Raw genomic sequence first — 14,978 nt, 5'->3', positions numbered from 1 at the left:
TTTCACCCTGCTTACAATTCCCTGGGAAGGGCCTGTTTATTGCCCTTTGTTTCTATTGCTAAAAAATGGTCCTTTCAATCTCCTATCAGTGAGAGAGTAGATGCAAAAGTACTTTCCAAAATTATACAAATGACAGTATTAGTATCTCTTAATTTCTCAATTATGTTATAATCAGCAGCAATTAGATCATTCTACAACAAGGTGACTCCTTCAAGTCAGTGTATTTTTTTCTAAATTCTTCCCAACTTCAGTTTACCACAATTCTCCTAATCCCAGTTTAGTCCCTTTTGTATCAAATCTCTCTAATTCTTTGCTTGTCTGACTCTAATCTTTTTGCTACTCTTTAGTCATAATGGGTACACCAGAACACTCTAACAAAAGAGATCCTCAATTTAAATTTTAGTCCTGCTACTTACTGGCTAATTGGATCTACTTATATTTAATCTTTAAACTCCAGTTTCCTTGCCTCTGAAATGACGGTGTGTAGTTAAGTACCTACCTCATAGAATTTTTAAAAGTTTGTATGTAAAGCGTTCAGCACAGTGCATAGCACACAGTAAGCATTCAATCAGTGGTAGTTACTACTTTCCAATCTGCTGGTGCTTCTGGCATTTACTTTTTCAAAAATACCTAAACCCGTGGGGCAGCCAGTTGGCTCAGCTGATTAGAGCATAGTGCTCATAACACCCAGGTTCCAGTTCGAGACCCACATGGGCCAGTGAGCTCCACCCTCCACAACTAGACTGAAAACGACGACTTGACTTGGAGATGATGGGTCCTGGAAAAACACAGTTCCCCAATATGTCCCAAAAATTGAAGAAGAAAAAAAGGAATAATGTTGTTGAAAAATATATTTAAAAAAAAAAAACACCGAAAGTTAATTATATAAACTTTGCTATAGCGTTATATAGCTGGACCTGGCCAGGCGTGAGAGAGAAACGCTCACACTGAGGACGTGCACAACTCTGCGGCAGTCATTTTTATTGTTAGCTTTGTTTAAAAAACAAAACAAAAAACAAACAACCCAAAAATGTTATTTAGTATAGCTTCCAATCTTCCCCGCACTCCTAACCACTGGTCTTATTTCTCTCTTCCTACAGCACTGTTTCTTGACCAAAACAATGTACTATTGACTCCTTAAAAGCTTTTAAGAATTTGGTTAAGCACTAATTAAGAATATTTCATCTTCACATGATAGTTGTCCTCTTCCTAAGGTAAATCTTTGTAGCCATAACTATTCCTTATGTAACCTGATTTTCAAATCTTTGATAGACTGGTTGCCAGTATATAGAAGCCTCTGAGTTTCTCAATACCATGGTTAAAGTATGTCTATCCAAATTAATAAACTATGCCATATTTTATTTGACCAGCACACACACAAAGAAACTTTTGCATCCCTTCACCTGAGCCCCCCATAAATTTTAATCAATGTCATTTTGAACTGTGTTGAGATTTTTTTAGCACCTACATTAATTATCACAGCAGCTCTTACTAAGTTTTTTACTTATGTAAACTGCTGCCAGGCCAGATTCGCAGAAATCTTTTCAATTCCTTTAAAAAACACAATGTAGAATTTTATATTGTTTGTCCCTACTCATCTTGTTTATTTGTATCACAGTTTTAGCTTTCAAATATATTTCTGAACCTAATGTACTTGTTATTCTTCCAGCATTAGTTCTTCTTTACATTAAGCATGTCATTTTCCCTCCATCTAAATCACTGAGTAAATAAATGTTCAATAAAATTAGGCCAAAGAAAGTATTCTTCTTTCTTTGGGGAACTATAATTCTGTTCTTATGTTCATATTTCTTCAAAACCAGTTTCTCCCTCATGGATTTCCCCCTAATTTCTGTGACACATGTAAGACTGATCAGTTGTTTATCAGGACTATAAGACTTTTAGAGTTCAAAGGGACTTTCCAGTGTCTTTTAGTCTTACCCAACTCTCTCATTTACAAATAAGGAATAAGAAATCAGGAAAGTTTAGTTATATTATATACCCTTGGCCACACGGCTAATAAGTGGTCTATCTGGAAGCAGAACTAAGGAATTCTAAATACAAATATATAGTATTTTTTTCATTACAGGTTTTTATTTAAATTTTTATATTATCTGTTCACTTCATCTACATGAAATAAGAAATTATTGTCTTTGATTATTCTGTTTTATCTAAAATATTGTGCACTTTTTGTTTTCAAAAATACTTTTTGTATTCTGGCTATCACACAAAGAGTACATACACTTTTTCATCTACTTTTTAAGTCCATTCAGGGAACGGGTGGATGGTCTGTCTACTCTGACAAGCTGCAAGCAAAATAAATATATTCTGGCTACAAATCTCAAATCCTGACCCAAATGTATTTAGGATTAATCACCAACTTTCCAAGGCTCAATAGTGAGAATAATTTTATCATTGTATTGATGGTATAGACGGAATCATTTTTATACCATTTCTGGTTGATTTACAACATCACTTATGACGAAACTTAGATATGAAATCCACTGTATTACTAATAATAAATAACTACCACTATCTACCTTCCCACCAGAATGTAAGTTCTGTGATAGTTAGTATTAGTTGTTCATTCTACGATATTTTGCTTGGTTTGCAGTAGGTTCTCAATAAAAATATGCTACCTATGAGTTTTTGTTTAGTGGTTACCAGAGAGTAAGGGGGGAGGAAGGTGATAAATGAGGGTAAACAGGATCAAACATATGGTGATGGAAGGAGAACTGACTCTGGGTGGTGAACACACAATATGATATATAGATGATGTATGACAGAATTTTATACTTGAAACCTATGTAACTTTACTGACCATTGTCACCCCAATAAACTATAACTAAAAAAAAAAAAAAAGACTAAGATATAAAACATAAAAAATATGCTGCAAAATAAATAAAATAATAACCTCTTTAAAAGGAAAACTAACCAAAAAAGTGGACTTGTAATAAAAATTTTACAACTCCCCAAAAAGTAAACAAAAGAGATATATATTCCAGAAGGATTCACTTGGTCACTAAAGTTAACTAAAGGAACAAAGGAGTTTTAATATTACAATTACAACATGCTTTTTCAACAAAATGCTCCTTTTCCATTTTCAATTTTGCCCTTTCCCTGGAAATTGACAGGTTACTTATTGTTTCCTCAGATTCCTTACACATAAAACTTTTACAATAATTCCTTTGTTCATTTTTCTAGAAACACCAAGCAAATGTTCAAAGAGACTAAATCAACTTCATTATCAAAAGAACATAAAAAGGCCATCTGCAGATAGAAAAATTAGGCTCTTGTAAGTTAGTATTAGTATTCCTCTACGACCTGAACTCAAAAACAATCTAAAGAATTCACTATTTTCTTTCAGTGTTTTCATTTTCTTTACACGCTGCTACTTTCAGAACTCATTTCAAACTATCAAATCTCATGTTACCAAACAGCAATTTCTAGCAATCCTACATTGATTCAATCAAACATTCTCTTTATGGGTGCTTTTATTAAATGTATCTTCTACACTGTTCCTCTAAAATTTAAGTAAAAAGTATTAAAACAATATGATTTTAATTCAAATGTTGCAGATAATGTTAAAATCACGTTATGGATAAAGGGACTTGCTTACCTAATCCTTTTAGCTTCATGTTTTTAATACGTTTACAATTTATTTAATTCACTTAAAATGTCTATGGCTAAGTTCAAAGTTACTGAATTAGAACTAACTGCGTCAAACTCAAATCATTTATCTATGTCCTTTTCTTATTTGTTATTTAAACATCGATACTAAAATATTTAAAAACTATTGTACTCATCAAGTCAAAACTAATATTATTTGCTATATCACAAATCATTTAACTTATGTTTCATAAATAACATAAAGCAGCAGCCTATAAAAACCTACCACGTTCTCTCCATTCAGTTTTCTTTTAAATTACAAAAGTGAAAAATCTAATTCAAAAATTGTAAGAAAATAATGGATTTAATAAACAGATTGACTTACTGAAAAAATCTTTAAAGGCGTTTAACAAATCCATTTTGAATAAAAATCCCGTGTTTTTTCTGTCAGTTTGTTAACACAGCTCAGGATAATTCTCAGGGAGCTTCCTGGTCTGTTCGCAACACTAAAACTCCCCACACCCAATCCATGTGACTTGGCTCACACCCAGGCAATAGAAAGTTTTTCTGAGGCTTCGCTCTTTCTACAATTTTTTTACCCCCGATATAACAAAACCTGTAAAACGAGTATAGCATAATGGCCACAAATCTGACCTTATTATTCAGACTTATTTTGTAAGAAGCTTTAAAGCACATATATTTTCAACAGTTAAAAATACATTTTTTTCCTTTGTTTTCTTTCTCCTTTTCTTTCTTAACTTTCAAACAATGTCTCCAAAATGTCAGCACCATCATTGTGAAACAAATCCATTAATTATATGGGACATTTAAGCTACCAAAAAGGGGTTCAGAAATTCTGAGAAAGGAGAGAAGGCTGGCTGATTTAAAAGCTGGATTTACATTATATAGTCTATCTACGGATCACTAACTTAAGTTTCCAAGTACCCTGAAATGTAGATAGCAATAACTGTAACATAGTAATAAAGTTAACAGAGATATCCTAGGACTTAGATATAAAGTCTTATTAAAATCATCTCAGTAATATCAGAAAATAGTATGGAAGATTTCTCAGGAGTATTAACAATTAATAAAAATTATAATTAATTGGGCTTTTAAAATTTATATTCAGTAAGTATCTTAAACTAGGATATTTTTCCTCTTTGCTCCATGTTACTAGTTTTTTCACTATCTTTTGTTAATTACTATCACATTTGCTCTAGTCCCAGGATACTTTTAAAAAGGAACAAAAAAGTCTATCTAGGTATGGTCCTAGTCCTTTCTGTGCCTTCATCACTGTGAGGCACACTTTCTTGATAGAAGTTATCTCAATTATCCCCAATACCGCTAATCCACGTGCTTTAAATAAATGTCCAGTATTTACAAAATGTGGACAGAAAAGTGGCCATAGGTTAAACCTGACAAGCTCAGGAGACTGAAGATAACTACATAGGATGGCTTGAACATAAAAATCCATAACTAAGGTGGGCCATGGCAGCAAGTCACATCTTTAGTCTGTAGTTTTCCATGACAAAGGTCAAGCTCCACCTTAAGTGAGCCTGTCTATTGTCTTTTTGCATCTAGGATTAACATACCCTTGGAATGTCAGTAATCCTTTTTTCTGACCAGAACAGGAAACTACAGAATCCCTCATTATTATTGTTGTCCCGTTTACCATCTCTACATCATCTAAAAAGGGAACTATTAACTATCCTGTACTCACCTATGTAAAATAAGTACCTGTCTCTGCAATTTACTTTTATCCAATCCCAGATTCCCCCCTTTTTGCTTTCTCCCACCCCCTTAATCTACCATTAATGAATTTCATGAAACCCTCCTCCTTTGATTCTATGTATAAAATAAGCTGCAAAGCGCCCTTTTGCAGAGCATTTTCTCAATCCGTTGAGATTTTGCTTTCCAGCAATTGTCGTCAGTTTGGCTCAAATAAACTCTTATGAACTTTCTCTTAGGCTGGATGTTTTTTTGTCGAAAAAAATAAGTATTGCTGGTTCTAACTCTGGTCTCTTCAGCTATTCAAGGAAAATCTCTATCTGATTTGTCTTCCATTTAAAAGCTAATAATAATGGTCTTATTTGTAAAACCTTAAAATCTCAAAAAAAAGGTAACCTCACATATAACAGTTAAATGTCACAGTGAAAATTCAGATTAATAACTCCATTTATTAAATTACCTCTAGAATACTGGAAATGTTTTTAGCTCAGAAACTGACATTCCCATACTTTGCATCTTACTTTGAATTGTACTATGTTTTAATTTTTGTTGTTTTACAATGGTTAAAAACACAAAAGATTTGTCTTCTATTGCTGATAATTGAAAAAACATCATAGTCTAGAATAACAATAATGTTGAATAAGAAATAATAATATAAAGAAGTCAATAATGTTTTGTCAGTCATGCCACATTACTCCTAAACTATGCTCACAAGAAGAAATTTGTCTCATCTACATAAATATAAAAAACCACTAAGTAATAGAATGCTTGCATGCTTGCCTAAATACAAAAAATGAAATTCTGTTCCTCCCAATTCCTTCCTGTCAGCCAAAGAGAATTTAATTAAAAAAAAAAAAAAAAAAAAGAGGCCAGTCCTCATCTGTGCTATTTCCTTCCTATCAGCTCAGCCAAGGCAAGTATGAAGCAGGTTCCACTATCTCTGGCCCTAACAAAGGCCAGTAAAAACACATTTTACAGTTAGAGGAAGAAAGGGGAAAAAAGAGAAACAAAACAGCAAAGAGATCAGCCTTGTAGATGCCAATCTACAGTAACGATCCACAATTTAAAATTCTTTTATCAAATATAAGAATAAAATGGTTTGTTTTTAAAAGTGAAGTTCAAAATGTAAGCAATTAGATGTTAAAGCAAGGTGCCATGCAAAATAAGTTGCATTAATGCCAAGGAGACAATTCTGTACCTTATTCATTTATCCCTGTCTCAGTTAGATGCAGAATTTGCCTAAACTCCAACAGGCACCCCAGGAGTCCCTGCTCAGAGTTCAGTTCTGCTCCTTAACACCATTCTGGATTGACCCTTGAACTCCGGCCATATCCACCAGCTAGATTTATAGAAATTGGCCACTAACACTTATGAGACCTTTACTGGTCTCCTGAATTAAACACGTGCTATGAGCCAAACTTACCTTGTTTAGTTTTAATTCCATTCCTGGTCTTTTCTAGTCAATTCTGCCTACTGCTGCCAAAATTCTGTACAAAGAACCAAGCTCTATCATCTACTTAAAAGAAAGTATTGTTGCTGTTTTAATATAAAAATAACTTACCTAAGGTATCCTTTAGGTTTTTTACAATAGATGCTTTCCGAGCACTGTTTTTCCTTTCCACATAGTTAGAAGGCACAAAACCCGTTTTATTCATGGAATTTCGAACTCGCCACCAAGACTTAGAATCATCCAGAAGCCATAATCTCTCATTCTTCTTGATGTCCAGTTCTTGTTCTTGTTGGGCCACATAATCAAATTTAGCTACTACCACCACTTCTTCTGCCATCTTTCAGCAGCTTCAGCACTGTAACCACATAGAAAATAGTTTTATAAGGTTTAAATAGTAGTAGTCCATGTACTTTTCAAAAGAGATACACCTAAAAACCTAAGAGCACTGAAAAGTTAAAAGTAAAAATACAAACAAACAAACAAAAAAACACCCAGTAAATACTAATCACAGGGCCGGCCGGGTGGCTCAGGCGGTTGGAGCTCCGCGCTCCTACTCCGAAGGCTGCCGGTTGGATTCCCACATGGGCCAGTGAGCTCTCAACCACAAGGTGCCGGTTCAACTAATCACAGGGCCGGCCGGGTGGCTCAGGCGGTTGGAGCTCCGCGCTCCTACTCCGAAGGCTGCCGGTTGGATTCCCACATGGGCCAGTGAGCTCTCAACCACAAGGTGCCGGTTCAACTCCTCCAGTCCCACAAGGGATGGTGGGCAGCGCCCCCTGCAACTAAAATTGAACACGGCACCTTGAGCTGAGCTGCCGCTGAGCTCCCAGATGGCTCAGTTGGTTGGAGCGCATCCTCTCAACCACAAGGTTGCCGGTTCGACTCCCGCAAGGGGTGGTCAGCTGCGCCCCCTGCAACTAGCAACGGCAACTAGACCTAGAGCTGAGCTGTGCCCTCCACAACTAAGATTGAAAGGACAACAACTTGACTTGGAAAAAAGTCCTGGAAGTACACACTGTTCCCCAATAAAGTCCTGTTCCTCTTTCCCAATAATAAAATAAAATACCGCTGGTAGAGCTAGCTGTATTAATAACACACAAAAGAACTTTAAGGCACATCATTAGTAATAAAGAAGTTAACTCCACAATGATAAAAAGGTTTTATTCAATATATATAACAGCTAAGTTTATATATACGTTATAACACCTTATGACAGCTCCAAAATGGATTGACAGACCACAAGGAAAAATGGACAAATCTATTGTCACACAGAGGACAATTTTTAACACATTTATCTCAGTAATAAATCAAAGAGACAAAAAACTTAGTAAAGCTACAAAACAACTGATGTTACAACCATTTATTTAGTTTGCTCTAATAAACATATAAAAACATTATGTCCAAACAGAGGAATACAAAAGGAACATAAACAAAAAATCTATCAAATGCTAGTCCATAAGAAAGTCTCGACCATTTTCATGTACTTGGTATCCTACAACCACATTCTCTGACAACCATAACAATAAGCAGCTTTTTAAAAACCTAATACATCTGGAAACTTCTAAAAACTCATGAGTCAAAAAAATAATAAAGTTAAAAATACTTAGAAAATAATAAAGACTATACAGCCAACATGCGGGATGAAGCAAAAGGAGTATTTGGAGGAAGGCTCTTAGTTGTAAATAATTAATCAGAAAAATCAAAGCTAAAAATGGAAAGAAGTCATAATTATAGACGCTGCAGACATTCAAAAGACATGGCAATATTATAAACTTTATCAATAAATCTGAAAATGTACAAATTTATAGAAAAATAAAAACAAAATAAAATTGAGTCAGTCATTAAGAAATCTTCCCATAAAGAAAACACCAGCGCCACATAGTTCTATTAAAATTCAAGTACAAATAATTCCAATTTATATAAACTCTTTTAAAACAAAGAAATAGTTACAAACCTAACTCACTCCTGAACCTAAATCAGCTGTTTTCTTTAAAGAGATTATTTTACATAAATAGCTACCCCTGGCTTAGCAAGCAAATAGTTCAGCTTTTGGTTTTGCATATTGGATTCTCTTTTCTCAACAATGAAGGAAATTCTTCAATGTTCTCAGGGAAATACATTTTAATCTAGAATTCAACATCCACTAGCATTCAAGTGTAGATACATTTTGCTATTTTTTAATTTTTATTTTTCTTGCAACTTCTATACTCTCACTCAAAATACTGAGTAGCAATTCATGGCATGTGGTAATTTGTCCAGACATGAAAGAAGGTTTATGAAATCAGTAAGTGCCATTTTGAAAAAGGGTCTTCTGTCACAATTTCAAGATAGTCCAGTTCAGCAAAATCTAATACTATTCCCTCAGTACTTTCTTTATAAACGGAATTTTTTTCTATTTGTATCCATTTTCTGGGGTTTATGGACCTATTCATGTTCTCCATATATAGAGTCAAAGGTTCCTTTCTAAAGAGATCTTAATTTTAAGGTAAAACGCGGTCCAAGTTCCTGAATTCCTACTTTCTTTTCACTTTTGAATACGAGGTATAATCAAACAATATGGTGAATATTTACATTAAAAAAATTATTACAGTAAAAGACACACTGCCATTAATCCCCCTTATAATATTCCCCCTCCCTCACCCCTCATTTCGAACACATTTATCCCATTGTTTTTTCCACTTTCTGAAACAGTTCTGGAAGTCCTCTCTCATGGGTGTCTTTAGTTGCACTGTTATCGCTGCCTCGATGTCCTGAATTGATTCAAAACATTTACTTTTCGTGGTCATTTTGACTTTGAGAAAGAACCAGAAGTCGCAAGGTGCCAGATCTGGAGAATAAGGTGTATGAGGAAACACCATCATGTTTTTATTTGACAGAAACTGCCATACCAGAAACGATCTGTGACATGGAGCCTTTCCGCTATGATCACAAAATATGGTGAATCCTACTGCCGAGTGCCATCCAAGGAAAAGGCAGGGATTTTCAATATAGGAAGCAGCGCATCGAACCTTAGTAACAATGTGTGACAAGTTTCAACTTGTTCAGTGCAGTCAGTTGGGTATGAGCTACAGTTGAGAGAAAGTATGTTTTAACGTGTGCCATAAATCATGGATCACGAACAATGCATTAATATGAAATGGGCAAACAGTTTCATCCTCCATCATGACAACGCTCTGTGTCACACTTCGCTTCTGGTACAGCAATTTCTGTCAAATAAAAACATTACGGTGTATCCTCATCCACCTTTATCACCGAATCTGGCACTGTGTGACTTCTGGCTCTTCTTGAAACTCAAAATGACCATGAAAGGAAAGCATTTTCAAATCGATTCAGGATATCAAGGCAGCCACGACAGCACAACTAAAGACACTTACAAAAGAGAACTTTCAGAACTGCTTCAGAAAGTGGCAAGAACAATGAGATGAGTGTGTTTGAAATGAGGGGGTGCAATATGTCTTTTACTGTAATGAATTTTTTTTTATTTAAACATTTATTGTATTGTTCGATCATACCTTGTATGTATCTGCAGAATCTGAAGAAGATTCCACTGGTTATGAAATGTGGCAATCTGCCTTCCAATAAACTGAGGATTATGGGGAAAGAGAGAAACGAACATCTGTCCAACAGAATGACCTAACTGTGCTGTAAAATTATTCAGAATTATTTCAGGTATGTGTGCTGTAGGGTCTTTGCCTCTTCTCTTTCTTTATGCAGACGAACACTGCTCAATTTAAAATGAGCAGTTGGGCAACTTGGCAAGTGACTCAAAATTAACACATCTGGTGTTTTATGATCTTCATTAATAACGATCAGATCTGTGAAATCTCTTGAGCTGCACTGTGGAATTTTTTCAGAGCCAGTCCTCCTCTGTTATAAGCATGTGAGTTTGGTGTAAACGTAGAGAGCGGTTCAGAGAGTCGTACTGTTCTCCCATAAAGTCCATCTGATGGTGTGATGAGAATCTTGGGAGAAGTTTGTCTGTTGAAGTAATAAGCAAATTCATCTGTAGGTTCATCATAAGCAACCTCTTCATTATTAGGGTCTATTACGGTTTTATCATACACTCGCTGGTTGTCAATGGTCTTGAGTATAGGCTTTGGTGGAGCCTTATCACCAAAGAGCCTCTCTCTTTCTTTTTTAAGTTTTTTCTTAGCTGCCAACTTGTCCTTCCACTGCTGTTTTCACCACCTGAACATCAAGTGTCACCACTGTTTGTTCTTAATCCCGAAATGCTGAAGCCCAGAGGAAAGGCAGCCACTTTCGGGCGTTGGACTCTGCTTTCCATCGCACCATCCTCAGTGACTGCAGCCTCCTGAAGTTCTTTGGTAGCATCTTTGCATTTCAGGCCTTTCTTTCCGTTGCTGCCACTCTTAACGCCAGCCTTCTTCAGGGTGTTTGCTCCTTTCAAGTGTGGATACATGTGTATCTACAAGGTAGATAATTTTTTGGAGGGATTGCAAGGATTCAAAAATTATCACCCAGGCCGGCCTGGTGGCTCAGGCGGTTGGAGCTCCGTGTGCCTAGCTCCGAAGGCTGCCGGTTCAATTCCCACATGGGCCAGTGGGCTCTCAACCACAAGGTTGCCAGTTCAGTTCCTTAAATCCCGCAAGGGATGGTAGGCTCCGCCCCCTGCAACTAAGATTGAACACGGCACCTTGAGCTGAGCTGCCGCTGAACATCCCAGATGGCTCAGTTCGTTGGAGCGCGTCCTATCAACCATAAGGTTGCTGGTTGGACTCCCTCAAGGGATGGTGGGCTGCGCCCCCTGCAATAGCAACGGCAACTGGACCTGGAGCTGAGCTGCGCCCTCCACAACTAAGACTGAAAGGACAACAACTTGAAGCTGAATGGCACCCTCCACAACTAGGATTGAAAGGACAACAACTTGAAGCTGAATGGCGCCCTCCACAACTAGGATTGAGGGGACCGCAACTTGACTTGGAAAAAAAAAGTCCTGGAAGTACACATTGTTCCCCAATAAAGTCCTGTTCCCCTTCCCCAATAAAATCTTTAAAAAAAAAAAAAAGAAGTAATTGCTCAATAAAATAATAAGAACTACTATTTAAAAAAAATTATCTCCCATTCTTCTGAAAGAATGGCTCAAGTACGTACAATAGCAAAATAACCCATAATGCTACAAAAAGATGTGGTAATCAAGAAACAATACTAAACAGAAAGAAATCAGAAAAATTAATTCCAAATAAAAAGTTATAACTAAGTCTAAACAATTACTGGTATAGGATATAAAAAATTACAATGAGTAATAGACTTTGAGACATTAGTAAACAAAGATTTTTTTTTAGGACTATATGGACACTGATTTCTTTCCTATGGGGATACCTCCCTCCATAATTAATCTATAAATTTAATGAGATTTAATCCTAGGTCCCAATGGAATTTATTTTGAAACTTGACAAACTAATTTTAAAATTTACCTAGAAAACATAAAACTAGCAAAAAATATTTTAGAAAAAATAAGAGTTGGTATAATGACACTAAGTTGTATACCAGCATTCATTTTTCTCTTTTCCTAACAATATCAATATTATCCTTCTAGTTGCCACATATTATTATTTTAGCCATGCGACTTGGAGGACTGACTCTAGCTTTAAACGTATATTTTGGTTCATCAAAGCCCACCCTGCAGATTAGAGTCAGGTACGGAGCTTTTAAAAAAATACAGGAGCTTGAATTCCTACCTCAGAGACTCTAATCTGTCTGGAATGTCACTCAGGCATTAGTACAGTGGTACCTTGGTTTTCTAACATAATCTGTTCCAGAAGATCGTTCGAGTTCTGAAACGTTCGAAAACAGCCGACAGCTAGGCCTCAGGATCTTGCACTCTACAGAAGCCGCGTGACATGTTCGACTTCTGAGGCGTGTTCGAAAATCAAAGCATTTACTTCCGGGTTTACGGCATTTGTAAACCGAAATATTCGTAAACGGAGACGTTCAAAAACCGAGGTACTATATTTTTAAAAGCTACCCAAGTGTTCTAATGTACATCCAGGATAAAGAACCCATTTAAGCCAATAATGACAATCTCTCCCTTGCCAGGTTTATTTACATTAACTCACTTAAGGCCAATTGGATGCAAGGGAAACTCTGCGAGGAACTTTAGGGAAAAGTTGACTGACTCTTGAGAAACACAGTAAAAGACTGTCTCTGCACAACAGTCTCCTCTTATCTGCAGGGAATACATTCCAAGACCCCCAGAGGATGCCTGAACACCATGGTTAGTACTGCACCCTATATATACTATGTTTTTTCCTACACATACATACATAAATACATACATATTTATGATAAAGTTTAAACTACTCTTGTGCTTTGGGGCTATTACTAAGAAAATAAAGGTTACTTGAACACAATCACTATGATACTGTAACAGTTGATCTACCGAGATGCTACTAAGTGACTAACAGGCAGGGTAGTGCATATGGGGACAAGGGAATGAATGATTCATGACCCGGAGTGACAGTGCAGGAAGGCACAAGATTTCATCACATTACTCAGAATGGCACACAATTTTAAACTTATTATTTCTGGAATTTTCCTTTTAACTTCTTCAAACTGCAGTTGACCATGGGTAACTGAAACCATGGAAAAGGGAAGACGACATATTTTGTCATGGACAGATGTGAAGCCTAGAACTACTGCAGCCATCTTGTCACCAGCTGGAGAATGAAGATGACAAGTGAACGGAGTGCTGCTAAAATAAGCACTAAAAACTGTCCTTTCAAACCTCCATTTCTTTGAGCTAATAAATTTCTTTATTATGTTAAGACAGTTTTAATTGGGTTTTCTGTTATTTTTCAGCTGACAGTTCCCACTATAGACAAACATACCCTATCATATATGCAAATGCACTAACATGTTAAGGCAATTTAAAATAATATGATACTGGTACAGATCAAATAGACCAGTAAATAGAGACTGAGGTTCAGAAACAGAAACACACCCACATACAGGTGGCTTAGAAGCCCTCCTCTCTAATATACTAGCTATGCATTCTAGTTTAGGTCTTTTTAAGGTATAGAATACTTTGAAGCACTTAATACAAAACAGGTTTTTATGCCTTTTCCCCCAAATATTTACAGTGGTCTCATCCAGACCTAATGCAAAAGCAAGTAATTTTTTTAAGTGATGTTTTTTGAAAGTTTTTCCAAAGCAATCAACTTGGTTTTCTTAAAAACAACTTTCTGTTAGCACTATTTTTGTTTGTTTACATAAAATTATAGTAAGAAGCACACTTTAAAGGAACAGTACATCTAACTCTTGGTAAGTAGATTCAATTCAATTTGTAAGAGTAGAAATATGTCAAGGATATCAGGTTGTATGACTAGAAATATGTCAAGGGTATCAGGTTGTATGCTTTGTAACAGAAATGGAGGGGTTTAGTTAATCAGACAAGTCAGTTAACTTCTATTCTGTGTGTATAAACATGCAAATATATGAGAATTTTATGTACAACAGGAGTGGCATTTCATATCAGTGGAGAAGAATGAGTTATGCAATAAGTAATTCTAGGACTATTAGCTATCTATTTGGGGAAACACTTGTGTCCTCACACTACATACAAAAGTAAAGTAGACAGAGGACTTTCATTTCCAGGAAGACAAAGTAGTTATACTTTTCCCTACAACTAAAAACCCTGGACATTATATATATATAACAAACATTAGAAAACTCTGAAAGGTGAAGGGAAGAAGGCAGATCAGCTAGGGACCTTTGATCCCAAGAAACGACACAATGGCAAATTCCCTAAGTTTTATTTTTGTCTACTATATCCCAGACTTAGAACTGAAGGTTGGCAACCTAGATACACCATGAGCACAAACAAACACCCCAAACAACAAAACCCAATGCCTTCCAAACAATGGAGCAAAGGGATAGCCTAGCAAAACATAAAACTTTTAGATGATACAGGCATACCTCAGACATATTGCACGTTTGGTTCCAGACCACAGCAATAGAGCAAGTATCACAATAAAGTGAGTCGTAATCTTTTTACTGGGGGAAGGTCTTGCCTTCAATTTTATAAAAACTGCATCATCTGATGATGAAGCACAATAACGTGAAGCACAATAAAACGAGATGCCTGAAAACACTCTACTCTTCTCAAACACTACAGAAAAAACCAGCCCCACCCATATAGCAAAGGCCAAGTAGGAAATCTAGACTTAGTACCCTC

General features: G+C 36.1%; 1 protein-coding gene and 1 pseudogene across 2 annotated transcripts in view; both read right to left on the bottom strand.

Annotated features, from left to right (window-relative positions):
• The window catches only part of NCK1 (NCK adaptor protein 1), a 79,678-nt gene that overhangs the window by 15,084 nt on the left and 49,616 nt on the right, over positions 1-14,978 (bottom strand). Inside the window, exon 2 of one of the 2 annotated variants that reach the window (XM_019747922.3) lies at positions 6,896-7,139. In XM_019747922.3, the coding sequence (XP_019603481.1) occupies positions 6,896-7,121 (226 nt within the window). In that variant the 5' untranslated portion in view covers positions 7,122-7,139. Of the gene's footprint in view, positions 1-3,991; positions 4,135-6,895; positions 7,140-14,978 lie in introns of those variants that run through there. The other variant, XM_019747938.3, reaches the window with a different exon arrangement.
• Positions 8,233-11,306, bottom strand: LOC141567340 (ribosome production factor 1-like; annotated as a pseudogene).

Source organism: Rhinolophus sinicus, chromosome 5 (genome assembly GCF_057876585.1).
Source record: "Rhinolophus sinicus isolate RSI-liver-muscle chromosome 5, RSI-T2T, whole genome shotgun sequence".
In the NCBI taxonomy this organism is placed as follows: domain Eukaryota; kingdom Metazoa; phylum Chordata; class Mammalia; order Chiroptera; family Rhinolophidae; genus Rhinolophus; species Rhinolophus sinicus.
The sequence above is the reverse complement of the archived record's forward strand: the minus strand, read 5'-3'. Positions and strand labels throughout refer to the sequence as shown.